At 43.1% G+C, this 22,062-nt stretch overlaps 1 protein-coding gene across 3 annotated transcripts in view; it reads right to left on the reverse strand.

Moving 5' to 3' along the window:
- Positions 1–22,062, reverse strand: part of ITPK1 (inositol-tetrakisphosphate 1-kinase) — a 150,104-nt gene that overhangs the window by 69,498 nt on the left and 58,544 nt on the right. For all 3 annotated transcript variants that reach the window (XM_055810525.1, XM_055810385.1, XM_055810458.1), the window contains exon 4: positions 4,537–4,662. In XM_055810525.1, coding sequence (XP_055666500.1) covers positions 4,537–4,662 — 126 coding nt within the window. The remainder of the gene's footprint in view (positions 1–4,536; positions 4,663–22,062) is intronic.

A 22,062-nucleotide genomic window follows, 5' to 3' on the forward strand; every position in this document is an offset into this window, starting at 1 on the left:
ATTACTAAGAGTTGATGGTTCCTTTAATTTTTCACTTGCCTTTTCTCAGCAGAGCATGCAAAAAGAAATTTGAAATGTGTAAGTATTCTGCAAGTACGAAGTTGAAAACCAGAAACAGAATGGACTAGTATCTTTAGTAAAAAAGCAGCATTAAAAATCTACTGGCATAACCTCCCTGAGTATGTACCCAAATCACCTTCTCATAGCTGAGACTTCTGAAGAAAGCAAGCAATGCAGCAAGAACAATGCCCTAACTCCTTCCCTTCCAAAGTATCTCCCTAGTTTTCTTTCTTCTCAGTCTCAAGTCCTTCTAAGAAAGCTTCTGAATCAAGAATAGAAGAGCCTTTCCTGGACAACTTCAGAGTGGGAGAGTCAATAGTTTGGGGGCAGCGGGACATGACACCTTAAATTTTCATCTACCTGATAGCAGAAGCCTAGGAATAAAACCTGTTTCTGATTATCTTTTTTAAAGAAAGCTAATACAAAAAGAAGCTGTTCAGAAAAAGCTCTGAAAGACAAATTAATAACCTTACTGATTTTCCATCACTGAGGCCATCATTTTGAATGGAACAGACTAGTGTGAAGCTGCAATGAATGAAGCTACTCAAGCCCCTGTACAGCTACGACTAGCAGCTGACCAGACAGTACTTTGCTCTGATCAGAACATAACAAAGATCTCCCAGTCAATGTCTTACAGAAACTAAAACATACTCAAAGTCATAAACTTTGTCTAGAAGGCACGAACTGGCATAGTTAGGTTCTTTTTCCCACCAAGATGACAGGAACTGGAGCACCAGCAAGTGAAAGGGACCCTTGGGGACTACGCCTCTTCCCACCTGACTTCTCTTCATGTTCCAATGGTCAAGAAGGAACCACCAAGGACTGTAACAATTTTTTTTTTTTTTTGCCAGGCAACAAATAAACTATGTTCAGTCAGTTCAGCCAAGTGTTACAGTGGGTAGGGAGACTTCATCATCTCTACAAATAATCATCATCCCCAAAGTAAGGATCCAAGTGTCCTATGAAGGAAATTGAAAGATTTCTCTACTTTGCACTTCACGCATTACACTAGGTGCTGCATGCAGTCTTCATTTGGGCTTTGGATGAGATCACTAGGCATTCATCACTGATCTTCAACGCAGTGAGAGCAGCTTCCACCCACCAATGCTCTCCTGAGAAACTGCAGCCCAGACCACATCCAGCTAGCACGAAGACCTCAGAAAGTTCAGACCTAAAGGTCTTCTGCAGCTAAAAAGCCCACTGGCTACAGGCAATTCTTCCTTGCTGTTTTCAGAGTCTCCTGTAATGGCAATTTACAAAGCAATTGAGAACAGTCATTAAACAGCAAGACTAAAAGGGCATGCTAAGAGACTTCCTAGTCTATGACCATTCTCCCACCAGACCATGCAACAGTTCATCAGAGACTCCAGAGAGCAGGCACACAGACTCATGTAAATGTGAAACCAGTTTCCTCCTCAGCACTTGCAGATGAGATGGTCAAGGCCTCTACAATACAGCTCTGAAAAAAAAGTTATTCTTACAAAGGTCATAAATATAGCCTGGCATATCATTCCTCCTCCTGCGGTCAAGGATCCCTTGCCCCTGCTTCCTGGAAGACTACTTTACGGAGCCAACAGTGCCAAGTATGATCTTGCTGTTATGTTTATATTCAATAGCAGGAAAATTAGCATGATGAATTTTGCACTGTTTGGTCTGGTTAAGATCATTATAACTTTTTTGGTCAATTAAATGCACAATAAAGGAACCACACTATTTCCACTTGTGTGCAGGTGCCAGAAATACCACAGTGCTTATGCAACATCACACACACTAAGTAGCTCTCTTGCAAGGTGGTCACTTCACATTTTTGAAGTTGCTCATTGATTTTAGTTTAAAAAAACCCCACAAACCAAACCACCCCCCACCCACTTTATACAGATGGAGTCTTACCATTTATTTTTTCTAGGGAATATTTCTCTTCATTTCTAATAGTCTTCAGTATCTTAGAAATAATATAGGACAGATGGAGACAGGCAGTAACTTCCTGCCAGTTTCTGCCCCATATAAAAAATTACCTGAGTATACCCTTTAAACATACTTTGGCATGCAGCTCAATGCTGACTGGCCTCTCCACTACTCCGCTGGTTCCTGGGTACATGTTTTACTACAAGGACAGTTTCCTGTGTGCCAGTGATGTAGCACAGCTCAGTCACATGTGCAGAACCAGAAGCTCAAGGCCTTGCTTTACTGGGGAGAGGGTATCATTCAGCAGCCTGCTCACAGGGGTCCCTGCCCTCTATCCCACTCACTAGAAAAAGATCCTCTGCCAGTTTGGAAGGCACTGGAAGAGGATCTTTTTTTAATCCATGAGCTTTGAAGATACTGAGAGATTATGATTCCATACCCACAGTCAGAAATACATGTAGTCCAGTAGATGGAAACCTACATCCTAGTTCAACTACATGATTGTGGACAAGTCACCCACTGGGCTATGCTAAAGAACACTATCTGTAAAGACAGATCATCAGACATCAGTGTGACTTGTAACTTGCTCTGTTAATCTGATGTCATCATAGCTACTACAATTTCATACCAGAGCTCCACACAGAAACAAACAAACCCTTATGACAACCATTCTGAGCTGACCTAAAGGGCTTCTCATATTAATCTCAAAAGGCAGTTAATACCGTTCCCTTTAATTTACAGCTTGCAAAACAAAAGCATAGAGATGCAAACAGGATGGTCCGTATCACATACCGAAACTATGGAAAAGCATGAGACTGCACTCACATTCCAGGGTCCCCTTCTAATTCTTGAGGCATTACATTGCACTTATTTGCAGGAAGATGGCATCCTCAAAAAGAATAGATATATTAGATAATATGGTGTTTACCGTACAACCAAGAACTAATGACAGGGAGAGAAGAAAGAACATTAAGTTCTCCTCTAACATTCTTGGCTTTTTTATTATTTTCTTTTGTGGTTAAATTTAATATTCCTAAAAATGAAGGCCTTGAAGGCACCAGCCAGCTGGATCTAAGCATTTTGCAAGAATTAAACTAGTTTCTTAGTGTAGCCCTGCAACAGCCTTTCTAGAGTATGCTTGGCTGAAGCTTGCTGTTGTGAACACAGCAATGCTAAACTGGAATTAGGCAGAACGTTCAAAACCAGACTAAAACCAACATCAACAGAGGCGTGAAATGAAGATGAAAATTTAGAGGAGTTCTCAAAGAATGAGCAGAATTCACCACCATCACACTGTGCATCACTGCACAAAAGACACTAGTATAAGACAAAGCTCTGTATCCACAGGGTGCTTTTCACAGATTTATATCCGTCATAAATAGTTCATACTGTTAGATTAGTAAATACAGTAGAACTTGTTCAGCAAGTAAGGAGACAAGGAACTATTTCTTCTCCATCTGACTGTCTCAATCTTATCCTCACTTCCACATGGTCCTACTGCCTGAGCTCTGGAAGAACATATATGGAGCACGCATTACTGCGGAGAGAGGTATTTACAATTTTCCAGTGCTGTAGAAAGCAGATGCCTGCACTACTTAGTGACGAACAGTCATCTACTGTTCAGAGAAATGGTGCCAGAGGGCCAGACCCACAAGTCAAACCTTTTTGTCTCCTCTGTGTGTTTCAGTAATACACAGGCAGGAAGAAGAAAAAAAGCTTTGTAACTAGAGCAAAGAGAATATTGACTCTGTTAAGTAAAATATTTTCTGGATTACAAGTTGTAGGACATTAAGCAGAGCAAAGAGAACATCATTTCCCAAGAAAGCAAAATTGTCAAAATTGCAGAATTTGTCTGAGTCGGTTTTCCATCTGACATAAGGACATTCCATAACATTCTGGTATCTTTTTTTAATGTTGCTTCTCTTTGAAGAAGAAAAGAATATAGCTTTGATCAGTTACCCACCAGAAGCAACACCTTTTAAAATGATAGAAGTGTTGTTTTATCATTTTCATTGGCATTCAAACTACTGCAAAGAATTCTCTGGGAAAAGAGTTCTCTGTACCACTATGCCCTGTGTATTTCTGACCTTCAATGTAAACTTGAGGGGAAAAAAAATAATTAACAGAACAGGATTCTCAGCACTAGAGGACAGAATCACTCACAGTAACCTTGATGTTACAGAAATAAGCGTTCCAGGATCTGGGAAGACTAGACAGAACTGGCCCAAATTCATTTAGTGGCTTCTGTTATGGAGAGATGCACGTAAAGGACTCTGCAAACACCTGTTCCTCTTTGTGAATAGCACTCATGCACTTGGACCGACATCAGGACAACATCTGGTGGGAAACCAGTTCTTACTAACCTTACCAATACAACATAAAACCTATACAAAGGTGCAAGCTTATTTCAGACTAAGAAAACTATTTTTGCTGGGCTATCAGTAGCAGGGCAGCAGTATGCCAGGGAGCTCTTTTCAAACTATGCCAACTGCACAGCAAACAGACTGAATCTGCTGCACCAAGATCATCCTCCTGCTTGAAATGCCGGAGGACTATGAAAGAACCACTTACCTGGAACCTGTGAACCAACTCCAGTGACTGGCTGTCATTCTGGTCTGCTTCAAGGATGACATCTGTCAGTTTATGTATGATCACATCCAAAGGGCCCTGATCTTCAATGGGTTTGGTGAGGTCAAGCTGAAGAAACCAGAGAGAAACCTTTTATTAATACATGGAAGATCTGAGGCTCTTGTCCTTGCCACCACCCAAGGTGTTGCTGCCACACAAAAGGCATTTACTTTACATGCTGCCTTTATTTTGCTATGTTACCCAAATCCTTGAGAATTTACATTTCACTAAATGTCAGAATAAATTACTCAGACATTTATTCCTCAGCAGTGTACATCTAATTCCATAAAAAAGCAGCGAAATCAATGGCAAGCATCCTTCATCCAAACACTTCCCTGGGCTTCACCGTGAGACAACATCTCCCTCTTCAGCTCTCTTTCTTGGTACTTAAGACATACATGCAGAAGGAATAGGCCAACAAAGATTATCACAACTAATAAAAGGAATGTCAGCTGTGCCCTTCGCCCTCTGGGATTGCACAAAACAGCACCCAGGACAGTAATACAGGTAACACAAAAGCAAGTGACTCAGGATCTTCGCGAATTCATCTGTTGCAGAGACAGCTATTAAGCTGATAAGGAGGAACACGGCTCCCAGAACACTCCCACTAGCAGACTTTGGCAGTTAGCTGGATAGGGGACTAAGGTTTGGGGTGGGGTGTGCAGAAACTCTGCTCCAGACAGCATGGGAAGGCACAAAAGTGGTGGTGATTTGTCACAGGGCTTGGTCCTTGGTACCAAGAAAGGGTTCAAGGAACAGAGGAACCACCTGTACTGGAAAAGGATTAAGTTAGGGATCTCTTGAGGAAATCTTAATGCAAAAAAGGTACTGGACCTGATGGGCTGTACGCAAGGGTACTAAAAGAAGTGGCCAATATCATTGTGAGGGCTTAGATTTATCAGGACATAACTCAAAACTGTAGAGATTCTAACTAAAGCAGGATAAAAAAAATCCACGGTGAGGACAGTCTGGTTGCAGCAGAGTCCCACAGAGGCTGCAGAATTTCTATCCTTCAAGGTTTTCAAGACATGACTGGACAAAGCCCTAAGCAACTTAGTCTGAATTTAATGCTGGATCTGTTTTGATCAAGATGATGTATTACGGACCCCTAAGGTCCCTACCAAACCATGACCCCATGAAGCTACTTACCAGATTTGAAAATCTGTACAGTCTAAGTACCAGAACTGGTTCATGTCCTAGCCAACACACCAGGCTTCCTACAGCACGAAAGCTGCCACATTATCAAGCACTGTTCTTCGACAAATTGTGAGACCTACCGCATCAGTGGCAACTGAACCTTGCAAACTTCAAAACATGAACATCTTTGAAATGTAAAACAGATGTGTGCTCACTAAACTGAAGTTAGCACCTGATTTTACAGTTACATGCATGCTCTTTTCAATTGCTGCTATCCTTTTTATTCAACTCTGACAGAGAAGGGGGTAGGGGGCACAGGAGGGAGAGGAAGGCTGGGCACAAGAGGCTGCTGATGCTCTGTTTCAACAGAAGCTTTGTCTTCACCGTCTCACGAGCTTGAGTTTTGTCCTAATAAAATTTCCCACCTTACAGAAATGGCCCTGCTTTGAATTAAGGAGTGCCTGTGAAGGTAACAATAAGGAAGGATGGCTGGAGTTCAAGCACCAATAAAATTACAACAGCAGAGATACAGCAGCCTTCTAATAACTTGCAATTGCTAATCTAATTGATCCACATAGCCGAACTGCTTTTCTTTTGTAAGCACTCTTTTATCTGGGCTAGGCTTACTTGAGCAGAATAACTTAAGTTACCCATGGCGCAAAAGCAAACTGAAAGACTGAAAATTCTTTGCAACAGAAACACCTTTGCTTACCCATTACTATATGCTCCTACTAACAGTTACAGGTTGAGGCTCTAGTACTGTATTTGAAGTAATTACATAGATTTTAATTCAACTGGAAAACATTGTGCAGCTGTCTTCCAAGAAGACCAACAGAGGCACTGTTCACAGGGCAGCAGACTCTATATGCAAAGATTATGCAATGGTAAAGACAAGCCAGACTTGATGTGGATGTTCAGTGATGAGTAAGCTGCATCTGGATGAGGCAATCCACAGGTCTGGCTGTCCTGGCACTTGCATTTTTACTGTCACAAGTAGTGCAGCACAAAGGCCAAGGGCAAGCACAAGCATCTGCAAAATTAAGGCAAAAGGAAGTGAACTGCAGATTGGCTAAGGACATGGAAGGAGATGATCTACTTTTGCAACCAAGTTCCAGAAAAATCATTTACTATCCTTAAAAGAAATCTCAGATGACCACACTGCTTTTCCTGTGGTTTCTTCATCTGCCTATCACATCTGGAAGGAAACAGCAAAACAAAGTGTCTGTTTAACTAGGTCACAAAGTTCCCAGTTGCCAAGAGACAAAAATGTGAATTAATCCATTTTCAGGACTTCCAGCTCGAAAAATAGTGAGAACCAAATAAGTATTTGAGATTGGTTACCCCTCTACATTCTCCCTGCACTTGCAGCTCAATCTGCACAGAAACATTCAGAAATCAAGAAAACAGTCCTCCCTTTCAGCCTTGACCCAAGAATAGAAATAAGCCTTCAAGGCATATCCAGGCATTTTCAGCAGTGTTTTCCAGAAGCATAAGACATTTAGGCAAGATAACATCTTCACAACACTTGTGCCAGCTAAAAGCGACCGGCATATTTTGAAAATGAGGGGCCCCCATCACAGTGCTCTGCTTCCCCTTCACCAGGAAAGCTATGCTAGAAATGACAGCACGTAAGGCAGCTCCTCCAGTAGGAAGTTCAATGATCACTTCAAGTGGCTCAATGAGGACAGCAGGTACATTTCAACTACACAAACCTTCAAAATTTGATCCAGTATTTTGCGGATTGGAGGATCAAGCCATTTACAAGAATAAGTTCTCTGTGTTCTGGGGCATGCTGCGGAAAGCAAATATTCCTGGGCTGTGTGGAATTTGGAAGCAATCCACCTTCCTTTTGTATACTAAGAAAAAAACGTAGAAGAAAAGAAAATTTTGAGGACAAAAACCCCCCACCTTTTCAAATCGTGTATCAGACCCAAGCAGAAATCAGTAAAAGCAGAGTACAAAATTTCTGATGGCCCTATACTGAGACAAACACTGATTCATTGTTTGTCATCAACTGGAATTTGAGCCCTCCTACTTCCCTTCTCTTTCAGCATCTCTCTCTCCAAACGATCTTTGAATTTTACATGATCACCCAAAGGTTTGTTTTTGCACAGAACTAACACCATAGCAACAGAAGCAAGAGGAAAGATTTATCGATACCAGCCTGAAAAAACAGAGAGATATGGCTATTGTCTTTTCTTCTGTGAGGCAGGCTATAGCCTACCCTGCTTGCCCATTTTCATATTAAAAAAAAAAAAGCTACCAAAAAAACAGAACAATCAGGTGTTGCTTTCATGTCATTATCACTTACCACCAAAACCCAGCAAAGCTCAAGTGAATGACATGGAAGACAGTGTTAAAGCTGTACACAAAGAACACCAGGTACAAGACACATACACGGCTTGGACAGCTGTACTCTTTGCTGGCTGTAATAACTGGCTGGACAGCTGAGCCCAAGGAATGGTAGTAAATGGAGTTATATCCAGCTGGCAATCAGTCACAAGCGGTGTTCCCCAGGGCCCAGTATGGGGGACAGTGCTGGTTAGTATCTTTATTGACAATCTGAGTGAGTGGATCAAGTGCACCCTCAGTCAGTTTGCAGATGACACCAAGTTGCCAGGGAGGGGGAGTGTTGATCTGCTGGAGGGCAGGACGGCTCTGCAGAGGGATCTGGACAGGCTGGACCCATGGGGCGAGGCCAGTTGTATGACGTTCCACAGGGCTCCATGCCAGGTCCTGCACTTGGGTCACACCAGCCCCACACAGCGCTACAGGCTGGGGGCAGAGCGGCTGGAGAGCTGCTGGTGGGAAAGGGCCGGGGGGTGCTGGAAGACAGCCAGATGAACATGAGCCAGCAGTGTGCCCAGGTGGCCAAGGCAGCCAAGAGCATCCTGGCTTCTATCAGACACAGTGTGGCCAGCAGGACTAGGGCAGCGATCGTCCCCCTGTACTGGGCACTGGTGAGGCTGCATCTCAAATCCTGTGTCCAGGTTTGGCCCCTCACTGCAGGACAGACCCTGAGGTGCTGGAGCGTGTCCAGGGAAGGGCAATGAGGCTGGTGAAGGGTCTGGAGCACAAGTCCCATGAGGAGCAGCTGAGGGAACTGGGGCTGTTTAGCCTGGAGAAAAAGGAGACTCAGGGGAGACCTTATCGCTCTCTACAGCTCCCTGCAAGGAGGTTGCAGCGAGGTGGGTGTTGGTATCTTCTCCCACATAACAAGTGACAGGCCAAGAGGAAACGGCCCCAAGTTGCAGCAAGAGAAGTTTAGATTGGATATTAGGAAAAAATTCTTCACCAAAAGGGTTGTCAAGCATTGGAAGAAGTTGCCCACGCTTGAGTCACCACATGTGGTTTAGCAGCAGATTTGGCAATGGTTGGACTCTACAATCTTAAAGGTCTTTTCCAACCTAAACGATTCTGTGATTTGATATGCCTTTCCAGGTCTTACAAATCCATATATGGCAGAAAACAACTGCTAGATAAATGGTTTTATCATAGCTGGCTGTAGCTAGCCTGCTCACCTTCTAACAGAAATACTATCTGGGAATTAAAAAAAAATGCTCTGCGCTTAGATACATCATAGTTCCCCCCTACAGACTTCCCAGAGCATCCACTGGAGAGCAAGTTACAGGCATACAGAGCTCCATCTCTGCCCTCCTCTCCCCTTCCCAATTCCTCTGTCCTCCAGAAACACACAGCCTGCACTGTCTATTACCCAAATCATTACAAAGGAGAGCAAAAAAAGTTTATTTCCATTAAGCATAATTTGTTTAAAGTTCTGGGGTTGTTTTTGTACAGAACACTGGCAATCCATCTATATTGCAGGGACAGAGCATGAGCCTGGCAGAGTGCCACAGCTCTCCACTGGTCCCAACTGCAATCCCACACGCACACATTTCTGGAAGCAGTGTTTAAAAATAAAACTACGTCCAAGTGAAAAAAAACCCTGGATTCGTTCACTCAGAAAAAAACCCGAACAACTGCTAATGCTGCGTTTAGCAAAAAGAAATATAATTTATCTAAATGATTAAAAAGAGTTTTGTATTTTTGTTTTATTCAGTGTTTCCAGTCCATGCTATAATCAACTGTATTTCAGAATCTGGCTGAGCAGGATTTGTGTTGTGTTTTTTGTTTGTTTTTTTTTTTTAAAAAAAGCTCTTCTTCAGACATAGTTTTCGGATTATCATACACATGAAATGAAGTCTTAATACCAACCTGTTCTGTTCTCTGAACTAAAGACAGATCTGCCCACAGCAATATCCCTAAGGAATTTATAACACAGATTCCCATTTCTTTTTATCCTCACTTTTCTCTTAAAATATTTTCATTAAAAAAAAAAAAAAATCTATTGTTTAAGCATTTTCCTCACAGTCTCCAATAGACTAACAAACTCCACTCGCCAGGATGCTGCACTAAGTTCTTGCTACATTTCAGTTTTTACTTGATGCACTGCTTTGGAGCAACAGAAGAATAGGGGTGCACGTCCCTCCACAGCAGCCGGTCTTGCTGCAGGTGTAAAAAGCTCAAAATTTCACCTGAAGGAGGTAAATGAAGATAAGGACAAAATCATCTGAGATGACAGGTTTGTTCTGAGCCGTCTCACTACGCAGTAACCACCAAATCATCAGACATTATCTCAAGTGTTAGAAAGCTTAATAAAATACCAGAAAAGAAAAAGAATCCGTCCAGTCTTCTGGTAGGGACCTGTCAATGGTCTGCTACACATTTCAGAAATCACAGTCCAAAAGTCCCTTTGCAGTAATTTAACTATTCTCCTCCCTGTGAACTGGACATACAGCACCAGCCTGACCGACCTCTCCGCTCCCTGACTCCTGAGGCTGTATGTGGAATTTTCTACACAAATCTACTGTATCCTGTTACCCAGATACCCAGTCATGGCTGCACTGACCCCAAAACACGTGGGGTTTACTTCAACCTTAACTCACCTTCTTAAACTGCACTGCACATAGACCTTTAGGTTTTTAGTCATCGTTTTCCTCTCCTGGAGCTATTTTCTGTCCTTTACCTTCCTCACAACATTTATATCAAAAGGCTTGTAAAACAAAGCTTTTCAGATTCTCCCCTTCTTTCCCCAACCCCAGTGTTTACCTTCACTGTGCATCAATGCTGAGCAAGTCATCATGAAAAAAAGCCATGAGCTCTGGGTTGGAAAGCCAAGTCTTCAAGAAACTAAACCTTGACAGCTGATGAATCGGTGGACACTGTTCTCTCCCCAAAAAAAACTCAGAGATGAAAGCCTTTAAATGTATCTTAAGTGCTCTGGAGAGGGAAGGAACGCAGCAAAAATCCATGTTGTCCAGTTCACGGATTCACTTTATTGTAAAAAGTAAACAAAAATACACAGGATAGTCTAATTATAGGAGAGAAAGTGCTTTTATTTGAAAGAAAATGGGGAAGTGTCGTGAAAGAAATCAGGTAAACAGTTGCACATGTCCATCCATACGTGCGAGACCTACTTGTGTGGAAGCAACGGAACAGAACGGCGCAGAAGCCTGCCTGCTCTTTGGACAAACCACGGGCAATCCACAGGACCAAACAAGACCAGCATGTCCTCCTTTCCCAAATTAAATCCTGCAGGAGCAGTCCAGTCCTGTCCCTCCACCAGGACTACACTCCCACAAACCCCACGGTCAGGTCTATGCAAGCGCAAAACCAACACAAATGCCTGCCTGCCAGCCAAAGCCCGTGGAAGGTGACAGGATGTATCCATACACATTTTCTCATGAGGAAAGACATTATGTTACCTGGTATTTTCACCGATACACAGGCTCTCCATAGCTCCCAAAACATTCACATATTCAAACTAAACATTTACATATTTAAGAGAGTTCCTCCTCATCTCTGACCAAGGAAGAAAGTGATCCAGGCTGTCGCCATGCACAGCTAGTGCAAGTATTCAGCGCTTGCTGCTGCTAATGTGACCAAGGGATGCTGAGGGAGAACACAAGCCCCCCAGGTAACAGAAACACCACCTCTGCCCCACTGCAAAGGGCAAACATGGACTTGACCATCAAAAGCTGTAATGAAAGAGCAACAAGTTCACCAAGAGGCCTTATTTTCTCTCTCCACGCTCCCCCTCCCTAGCACCGAATTAACTTGCACGTCCTGTAGCAGTGGCAGCAATCTGGGAACGGAAATCCGCTGTGGTGAGGAAAACCCCCCCTCCTCTCAGCTCTTCTGGTCTCCCCGCACACTGACAAGAGGAGAGGGCATCGCAGCATCGGTGACAGCCACCACATCGGAGAGGAACTCCTTCCCGAGCAGGAAGGAAACATAGCTTGAAAATACCTTACCTTTTTGCTAAGTCTTCTCTGAACTAAGGAAATTAAAAGACCAACCACAGAGCTCACCTTTCTACCACTGCACGATGCTAACTCTGCGGGTTATCTTTTGTTGTTCTGCCCAGCCTAGTTTAAGAGAACCACCAAAGGAGAAGGAAAGCAAGTCCCACACTAGAACACATCGTTCAGAATCTCACATGCTAGTGACATCCCAAGCAGTGAGACATGCCTAAAGGTGAGGAGCAGGACAACATAAGCTATGAAGCCCTGCTGGGTTCCCATCTTCTCAGATACCTTTATTTTAACACCAGAAGAGAACACTCTGGGCTTAACAGATGGTTTCTTTGCATTTTCTTGCACTGGTGCCAGAGCAGATTACTTTGCATTCTGCTTGGCACAAGCTGCCAGAAAGTACGTGTGAGCGCACTGCACATTTTCAGGAGTCACATGCTGCTGCTCCCCTGGAAGCTAGGTATGATCTCTGAAATGTCTGGGAAGTTCTCACTTCTAGCTGTATTCTAGATAAAATGAGATAAAAGGAACTGCATAGATTTTTTTTTTACCCTACATGTACTAACACACACGGACACCATTTATGGATCACTTCCCCAGCTACCACCTAAACTGACTAGTCTTTGCACATGCAAACCTTGTCCTGCAGCCACACAATCCCCCAGGACCCCGGCAAGCATCCCCTCCCCACAGCCTCCCCTGCACCCTCCGACAGAAGCGAACAGTGAGCCCGCACTGCTGTTGCCTGTGCAGCAACAGTGACAGACCATGAATCGCCGTGGTAAGCTCCTGCACCTCAGCTACTCAAACCTCGCCTGCTGCCCCTGCTCCTCACTCCTCTGCCATGGCATATAAACCTCCACTGAGCATTACCCTCCTGTTAGCACCAAGTTTTGTCCTTTCACTTCTTTAAAAGCAAAACAAGAAATCCCATCTTTGGGCTACAGCTAAAGCTCTTCACAGAAATTATTTTCTTTTCAGTAGAGTTTTTTTACCCAAGACCGGAACTTCTGTTACTGTATTGTTTTTGACTTACAGCCCAATGCAAAAAAAAATTTCTAGAAATTAAATAACTCTGCTTGGTTTATCTCCTTATCTCCTGTACAATAATTTAGCAGTTGCAGACAGTTCTTTTCAGAACTTGTGAAGATGTAGGCACAGCTGTTTCTGAGCATGGTATCAAAATGAGAGCACATGTCTCATTAGGGCTGGACTACAGCAAGCAGATTTTGGTAGGCAAGTGGTTAAGCAGCTCAGTCTTGTTCAGGGATGGTCTGAAAGGCAATTGCTGATTTTCAGCATTGCAGGAGGAATAATCAATGTTCCTCAAATCCAAAAAGCTTCTAGCCAAGGGTGTCGCCTGAGGTTACCAAGGCTCCTGTGGATTAGGATGGGCAGAACAAATCTAGAGATTAGCAGAAGAGGAAAATTGAACAGTGAATGTGTGACATGGGAGGATTAACGCTCCAAAGAAGCAAATCAAGTTACAGAAAAACAAGAACCCAGGAGAAAAAGCAGTTGGCATAACCTGCTGCTGAGACTGCCTTGCTTTACCTCGTGCAACTGTCAGAAAGACAGTGTTCAAGTATACCAGATTAAAAGGGTAATCTGAGTAGTGGAAAGTATGGGACAATTACTAAGTGGCTCACAAGATTTCTGGCTCACTTCTTGAACTTAAAAGCTTTGGAACAGACAAATGAGATCCAGAAATCTAAAAAAGACTTCACAAGGAAGACTTTTTTTTAATGTTTCTTTGAGTAAACTGGATCAGATGTAGCCCAGTTATTAAACTGACAACTCAATCAATCCTGTAGGAGAGCAGGCATTAAAGGAGGACTGGAATGGAGAAGCCATCCATGGAGAACACTCCAGCTAATCCAGAACACAGAAATACTGCAGCACTACAGCCAGTACAGCCTGGGTAAGCAAAGGGAAGAGGGCAAGAGGGCTCCATTTCTCCAAAACTTTCAGTGCTTAATTATAACATCATATGAACATTCAAAATATCAAGAACTGACAGTAATAAAGAAAAAAAAAAGTAATTGTAGTAACTACTGGATACAGAGAAAATGAAGATGAATGAAACGTGTTCTTCTGAAAGTCTCTCTTAAAGCCACGTAAACGTGCACTGCATAACCTCCCTCCCTTTGGCTGTGGGATTAGGTAAGTAGAAAAGCTGATCCATAAGCAACATCCCCCAGAAAGCTTGGCTACCACCCTTTATCCTAAGGGCCAAGGAAGCTCAGCTCTGGACTTACACCACACAGCTCAGGCTCAGCTTTAAGGATAATTCTTCAGCAGCACCTGTCAAACATCAAGAGCAGTCAGTGCTCTTGTATGCGGGGCTGCACTTCCCAAGAGATCGCTAATGTCTCTGCTGTAATTTTCCCTTCAACAAAGATCCCAGCTGGTGAGCAGAGGCACAGCCAGGCTGCCGGCAACCTCTTCACTTCTGTTAGCTACCAGTCCCAGGAGAGCTGAATTTCTAGGTGTATTTCCCTTTCTCAAGAGACTCTGGATGATGCAGAGCACCCCAAGTACGTTTAATCCAGTCTGCTTATCACTTCGCTGAATTTATGTGGTCTTTATTGTATACTAGGGAGTTTAAATACACGTGGAGAGAGCAATAGCTGTCAGGGTAGAAAGTTTTTATGCTCTTTATTCGCCCCCTAACTACACTAATTAGGATCCCTTCTGAAAAGCAGAACAAAATTGAAACATTTTTCTCTCAACAAAAGATCCTCCTTCGGCTGAACACATTTTTACAGCACTTCAGCTGAACACATTCTTACAGTGTTGCTCACAGACACTGGGTAGCTAAGTAATGTTTTTGCAACTCCAAAGGATAGAGGAGGAGAAGGGAAAAGTACGCTGGAATACGACAGGGAAGAAACACAAAACCTTTAGAAGACTTAGTCTAAGAGGGGAATAAAAATGAGTAAGGTTGCTTTTTTAAAAAAGAGAAGGCCACGCTTAGGCTGATCTGTATTGTATCCCTACACAACATGAGCAGAAATCAGAAGAGACAACATGAAAAGACAGAAGACATCGTGGCATTCCCTTCCATCCTGTTCCACCAAGTATGTATGGGAGAATGTAGTTGGCTTTCAATTACAAAGTACTACTTCAGCTTGAAACCACTGCTCCCAGTCAGACAAAATGATGAAGCTGTTTGTTCCAAGGATGAATTTAAAGGCATTTGTAACTGGTGGAGAACACAACCACCATGGACCACCCTCTCAGGTGCTGCACTGCTAGAAGGCATTGGAGAAAGAGGCAGAAAGTGAAGGCAGCAGAAGGTGGCTGCGACACAGGCAAAGCTCTAACAGGAGTACAGCAGGTCTGACTCACTGCTTCAGCAAACATTCTGGCATAGCAAAGGCAACCACAATGGCCAACAGTTCATTTCTCAGCAACTGGAAGGTGTCTCTGCTTTTTACTTTCTACCATGTCTGCCAAAGTCCTTGCAAGTGTTCCATGGCTCAACCACACATCAGACGTCTTTTTCCACCCAAGTGAACTACCTTCCAACACAGCACCTGCCCAACACGTACAGGACATTTTAGGCAAAGTTCCCTTTAAGCAAGAGAGAGAAGTAGTTTTGCTTTTGCTGTGCTGAGGAGGTCTGACAATCCCACAGTATTATTTGGACATAGTCAGATATTAATGAGAATTAAAATGAAAGGAACTGTATCATTAGGGGAGATTAGCTTCTTAAACTCACGAGAACAAACACTAGGACTGAGGTTATAGCCCAGCTATTCCAAAGCAGGAAAACTAACATAAAATTTAGCAATACAAAGAATACTACATCAAGCTGCGTTAGTTTAAATTACAGGATAAAATGGTGTACAGCTTAAGCATTTTTTTTTAATGATCTCAGGATGACAAATTGATAAATTAAAAGAAGTAATTAGTAAAGACTGCCGAGCTGTGAAAAGCTCAAGGATTTGATCACAAAGAACGCTAGGCATTTCTTGCAGGCATGCCAAATAGTGAAACTCATTTCGGGAATACATAAAAACCAAGAAAAATTTGGATCTCAGTGCAGCAAGTGAAGGTTTAGTATTTAAGATAATGTAGGAATGGTCGCAAACTTTTACAGAGATATTTGGCCTCGGTTTTCAGCAAGAATGAAGATGCTGACCATGAGAACAAGGCAAGCTGGTAAACAGTGAGGGGTACAGATATATCAATGAGTACCAGCAGTCAAAGCAGAACTCAGAGTGATATTCGCTTCATCTCATTTTAAAGAGTTAATAACTACACTGTAATTTCAGGCTTCTCCTTGCGGTCCGAGAGAAATGAACAAATACCTTGAAGTTTTAAAATCATCCAGCCTGCTTTACATTCATATTATAGGATATATGGAATTGCACCTGAAACATGCCTGATCGGAGGGAGTCTAGTGGAGTGGCACACGTCAGATGACCGAATAGTTTAATGTGCTGTGATAAGAGGAAGCTGTCTCTTTCCCATAACTGGATACTTCAACAAACAAACAACAAAACCAAAACAAACAAAACCATTAAAAACCCCACACCCTCTAGAAAACAAAATCCAATTAACCAAAACATGGTATAGAAAATAACAGGATGGCCACACAAGGGTTCTGAATGAATGTATACATTATGGAGTGCTTCCCAAGGATCAAAAAAAAAAAAAGCAACTATATTAGGGAAAGAGTAGGAGGGGGGGAAATGACAGCTACTGACTGTTCATCTGACCTACTACAATGCAAGCATTTCAGCATATTTGAAGATATTGAAAAATAACCAGATCTCCAGAGGTAAACAACAAGAACAACAAAAAGTAAAACATGATATGAATCTACAAAAGATGTATCAAACCCATCTAACTGGCTGTATGGCCACCGATTCTCTAGACAAAGAAAATGTAGCAAAGCTATTTTCTCAGCCTTCAGTAAAGCATGCAGTCAGGTAAACTGGAAAGACAAGGACCAGAACAAGAACAGGAAGGGGAATGAAAGGCTAAATAAAAGAGAATATGTCAAAGGCTTACATGCTGAAAGCAAACCAGAGACTGTGCACTAGTACATTCCTCAGGCACTAGTCTTCTGACTGTTTTATTTAGTATCTTCATTAGTGGTCTTAGCAGTGTAAGTAGATTACCGACAGACCTTAACAATTACACAGAAGTGTAAGTGACCACCAGCAGCCAGACAAAAGTATCATGCAGAAGGGAGAAACAGAAATAGGACATGACTAAACACAAAATGAAAAGCTACATGTAGCTGGACTCATGGTGCAAAAAAGTCTGCCCTATGCTCAGAGAAGGATGCTAGTATAGTAGCTGAAGTATGACTATGACAAAGATAAAACTCTGTTTCACCAGGATCAGGGTATTTTAGGTTTGTAAGAGTCAAGCCAGTATAGCAGGCACTACTGAGCACACACACACCCCATGAACAGCTGCACCCAGTTTAGGGCATCTGTATCTAGAAATATAAACTCAAAATCAAAATAAATGCTTAAGAATTCAGCCAAACTTTGTAAGTTACAGCTCAAGAGCCTAGAAAATCCCTGCCACACTTGGATGCCATGGTCACGGGTCCTTAAAAAACTATGAATAGGAGCACTTGGGCTAATGCAGATTGTTAAGAGTGTTAACCACTTTCTGGCAAGAAAAAGCTTACCATAATCATAAATACTGCGGCTGCACTCGAGTACTGCTACGCTTCATGCTATAAATGGGCATTCTGGGGTGTGCAGTACAAAGAGATAGCTGCTACCCAAGAACACGTATGGTCCGGGAGTTTGCTCAATATTCTTTCAGGAGCAAAGGAACTAGGAGATGCAGAATGGAGATCACACAGAAGAATCTCAGGTTTCAAATTATTCAAACTCACATTTCACTTCCATCATAAACAGAGTGCTAAGTGAGCAGCACACAAGCAAGACTTAAAAAAAGACCATCAGAAATATCACTCGGGAAGAAAGAAGCAGCAAAGAAGCACTTTGTCATCGAGCTGTAAATAAAGTCTGGCACATTCCCTAATTCTAGGCTCTTTCCTCACCCACCTTGACTGACGAGCCTTCCCCACCAGATGGAGAAGGAAGCTGTAGTTCCTTCCTTGGCAAGGCACCCAGGCCTCGCTGGACTTCTGCAAGGATCCTGCAGATACCCTGTCTCGCTAAGATGGCTGCACTGACTTAAAGGAATATCAGTGACACAAAATTAGGTCAGACAATCATTTTAACTGGTTAATAATAGTATCAGATGCTATCTCCCAAGCCTATCATCTGAATTCTGGGGCTTTAAGATGACATTACTCTCCCTCCACTGTCCATTTTCTTTTCCTTTTCGCTGTTTGAAAGACTTACAAGCAAACAGGAAAATGACTTTGCTGAATAGGGAAGGTGTGAGTGCTGTGGTAATTAAATGAGCTAGAATAAGAACAGCTAAAACTGTAGTTCTTATTCCTCACTCAACTTTGTTTACAGGAATCTCAAGCATTCCTGTCACAGCAACAGGTAAAACATCCTCAGAAAATAGAGTCCGTAAGTTGTTGGTATGCCTTCCACATACACCAAATCCCATCCTTAGTATTCATACTAATTTTAACAGGCAAAGCTGGGAAGAGCAGAAAATAGTTACAATATAAGATCACAGCTTCAGTGTGAAAAGCCTGTCTGTGTTGCTTATAACTGCATGACAGAGAAAACCAGATAAACTCCTAGAAAGTTTCACATAACCTCATTTTCTAAGTGTGTTTGTACACGCTCTCTCCCTGAGCTCTGATAGCAAGGCACTTGTCTTGACCACCACTCAGCTGTCTGTCAAGACACCACAACTTCCCACCTCCCTCTGCTGCTACTCATCCATCAGCACAGATGATGCTTCTATTGCTCTTGCTTTCTTTCCTTCTCTACTCTTTTACACAGGGTTAGCTCCAAACTCCTTCCCACTTTCACTTTGGCACTGCTTTCACCTGGGCAAGATGCACCCTCCCAACTGGCAGAAAGGGCTGAGCCCAGCTCCCATCTCCCCTGAGGCGTCCACTCCACCAGACATCCCCAGCAGCCTCTCTTTTGACACTTCGGTCTTCCTCCCTTCAGTTCTGCTTTTCATTGTAAACCATTGAACCTCAAAGCTCATAATCCTAATTTCTGCTTTTCTACCTCTGGCTTTTTCCTCAGCCTCTGCTCTGGCTCCTGTCCCAGTTAGCTCTCTGAGCTCCCACCTTCTGTCAGTCTCCGTGAACACCACCGTCATCCAGCTGCCAGGCCTGCTATTTAGAAGACATCATCAATTCTCTCAAGCTCTCCTCCTCCTGTAATCCAGACCTTCCAGATTTCTTCTATCCCTCACCATGTCACCCTCCTTTTGGATCAGAGGGAAGCCCTCCCCTGTTCACCTTGAAAATTCTTCAGCTTATTCTCTCCCACCTCTCACCCACCCACAAAGCCAACGTCCACTGCCCGCTTCAACAATCCAACCACTGCCTTTGCATTTTCTTCCGTTCTGCTGCTTCTACTTCAGAGAAGCTTGCCATAAACATTTACAAAGCTCTGTCACTGCTAGACTTCACATCCCTTATTCCAGTTCCTGTTTTGCCAGAAGGACATAAAGTCACTTCTAAAACAGCCAAACCCCCAGAGTTCTCCTGCCTTTTCTCTGAAGGGTTATTTAACTCCATCTACCAGGTTGGCCACACACAGATACAGAGAAAGAAACAAGAGCACTGGTGTGACACTGCACCTAAATTAACATGGCTGCACAGCTCCCACGCAGTCAGGGAAGACACACTGAACTACCAAGGGTGGAATAACATTCAGAGGCGCCTCAGCTGAAGTTAGAGCACTGACCAATAAAAAAGTATTTTTTAAAAAAAGTATAACATAAAAATAAAAAATACATAATGCACTTATTTTTTACATATATATATTCATTCCTACCTCTCCAAAAGCCCTTGTTAGAGACGATACACATACACGTTTTCTTCCTTTCCTTCCCTTCTCAACTAGGCAACTTTCACTTAGGATATGGCACAGATGAAATCACCACATTGTCACTCTAAGTCATCCTCCGAAACTGAGAGCTCATGGTGAGCTTCTGTGCATTTCCCCATAGCCAGCTCTCACCACTTAGTATTTAAATGCCTGCATCTGGGGGAGGAAAGGGACCTTAAAACCATTCCAATGCAGTTAACTAACATCACCTCTAACCGGAGGTACTCTCCAACACCAGCCCTTTGAGCTATAACATTAGCACTTACTCCTTCCCTTGCCTGTCCCACACTCTGAAGCCAAGCACCTCACCACAAGCAGTCACCTTTGAGCCATTGGAGCAGGAAAAACTGAAGCCACATATCTTTGCTGGCACAATTGTTACACCCAGAAATTCTCACATACAACTGAAAAAAAAGGGCCTCTGATGATAAAACCTCTTCCATGTGCTTTCTGACCGACTGTTCGGTCTTCACTGTTAGTCTAAGCAAAGTATCTTGAAACCTTTCAGGTGCAAGCACACTTGAAACTTTCAGGACAAATCTCAATTTCCATATGAAAATCCCTCTCCTTATTGAAAGCAGAAGTTGTTGCCATAAATTCAAACTTCCCATTTTAATTTATAGCAACTACCACATAATCAGCTTCATAAAACTTCGGGGAAAACTTCTATTTAATAAGGATTTTAATGGACCGTGCTGGAAAAAAAGAAAAAAAAAGGCAGAATTTGTCCCCTTTGTATCCCCTGACTTAATGTACCTGCTCAATCCCCTAGCACAGAAAAGCAGACTTAAAAAACTCAGATGACTGGCAAAAAGCATTCCTGCAGATGAAGTTTACCCTGTACATCGCAGCAGTGTAAAAAAAAAAAGCTAACTGCTTCCCAGCAGGGCCTAGTAAGGCAATTTCCAAAGGCCACTTCCTCTAAGCTGTGTTACAATGTGAGCACGGTTGTGTTTGGCCAGGGACTCCCACCAGAAGGCAGTGGATCCAGAGCTGCCCAATTCCTGATTCTCACCTTACTCGAGAGAACAAAGAAGTTTTCTGACCATGACCTCCCTCTCCGCTGCTTTGCATCTCTCTACAAGCCCCCTTTATTTCCCTCCACCCCTCCTTGGCAGCTGAGCATGGCTGCTGAACTTGCATCTCCCTCCTCTTCAGTCAGTTCTCGCAGCCGGGGCTCCCCACCAGCAGCCCGCAGGGCCATCCCTCACTGCTGTTTACAGACAGGAAAGAGCGAGGTGTGTGACCCAGCTGGCCCCTATTACAGATAATGTTATCACAGCTCCAATTGTTCCTGTCTATGTCTGCTGGTGGGAGGAAACAATCGACTTGTCTGAGCTGGAACAGGGGATGTTGGAGAACTATGAATCAGAAAGCTGCTTGTGTCAAGAAACTTTGGATGTATGTTACATTAATAAAGGACTTTTTTCCATAGCTGTGCTAATAAAGAGCAACTTTCCATTATTTCTCCCTATTTCTTCCTATTTGCATGGAGGCAAGAGGCAGGGTGTGGGAGAGGCAGTGTGAGAAAGGCAGAGACCTACATGCAAAACCAAAGATAAACCTTCCTGGTGCCTGGTATGCAACTGCAGCCATATAGTGTCTGACATGTACAAGAGCTACACTGCAGTGAGAATTAACTGCTAGCAAACAGGAAGCACTGCAGGATCTGCATGCATGTCCTGAAGTGCTGAACCCAAACCAAGTCCTCAGAAAAACACAAACACTGAAAAATAATGGAGGCATCCTCCATACCGGCTTCCTACTGCCCCACAGCAGGACCCGCTTGTGGGGCCTGGTTGCAGGCACCGGGACTGTCCTTCAGTGCCAACCTTAAAGGATTTTTTTACTCTACACAGCAGCACTTCAGAGGAAAAATACTAGGATTATAACTGGTCGAGTTGCAACATTTTACCTGAAACACAATAAGCTATGCCCTAAGGCATCATACTCACCTTGAGAAGACTTGGTGTCTGTTCCATTACTACCACCATTACCTTAATTAGTTTTAGCAGACTGGCTTCCTTTAAGCTACAGTGCCTGCT

Source organism: Falco peregrinus, chromosome 1 (assembly GCF_023634155.1).
Source record: "Falco peregrinus isolate bFalPer1 chromosome 1, bFalPer1.pri, whole genome shotgun sequence".
Taxonomy (NCBI): domain Eukaryota; kingdom Metazoa; phylum Chordata; class Aves; order Falconiformes; family Falconidae; genus Falco; species Falco peregrinus.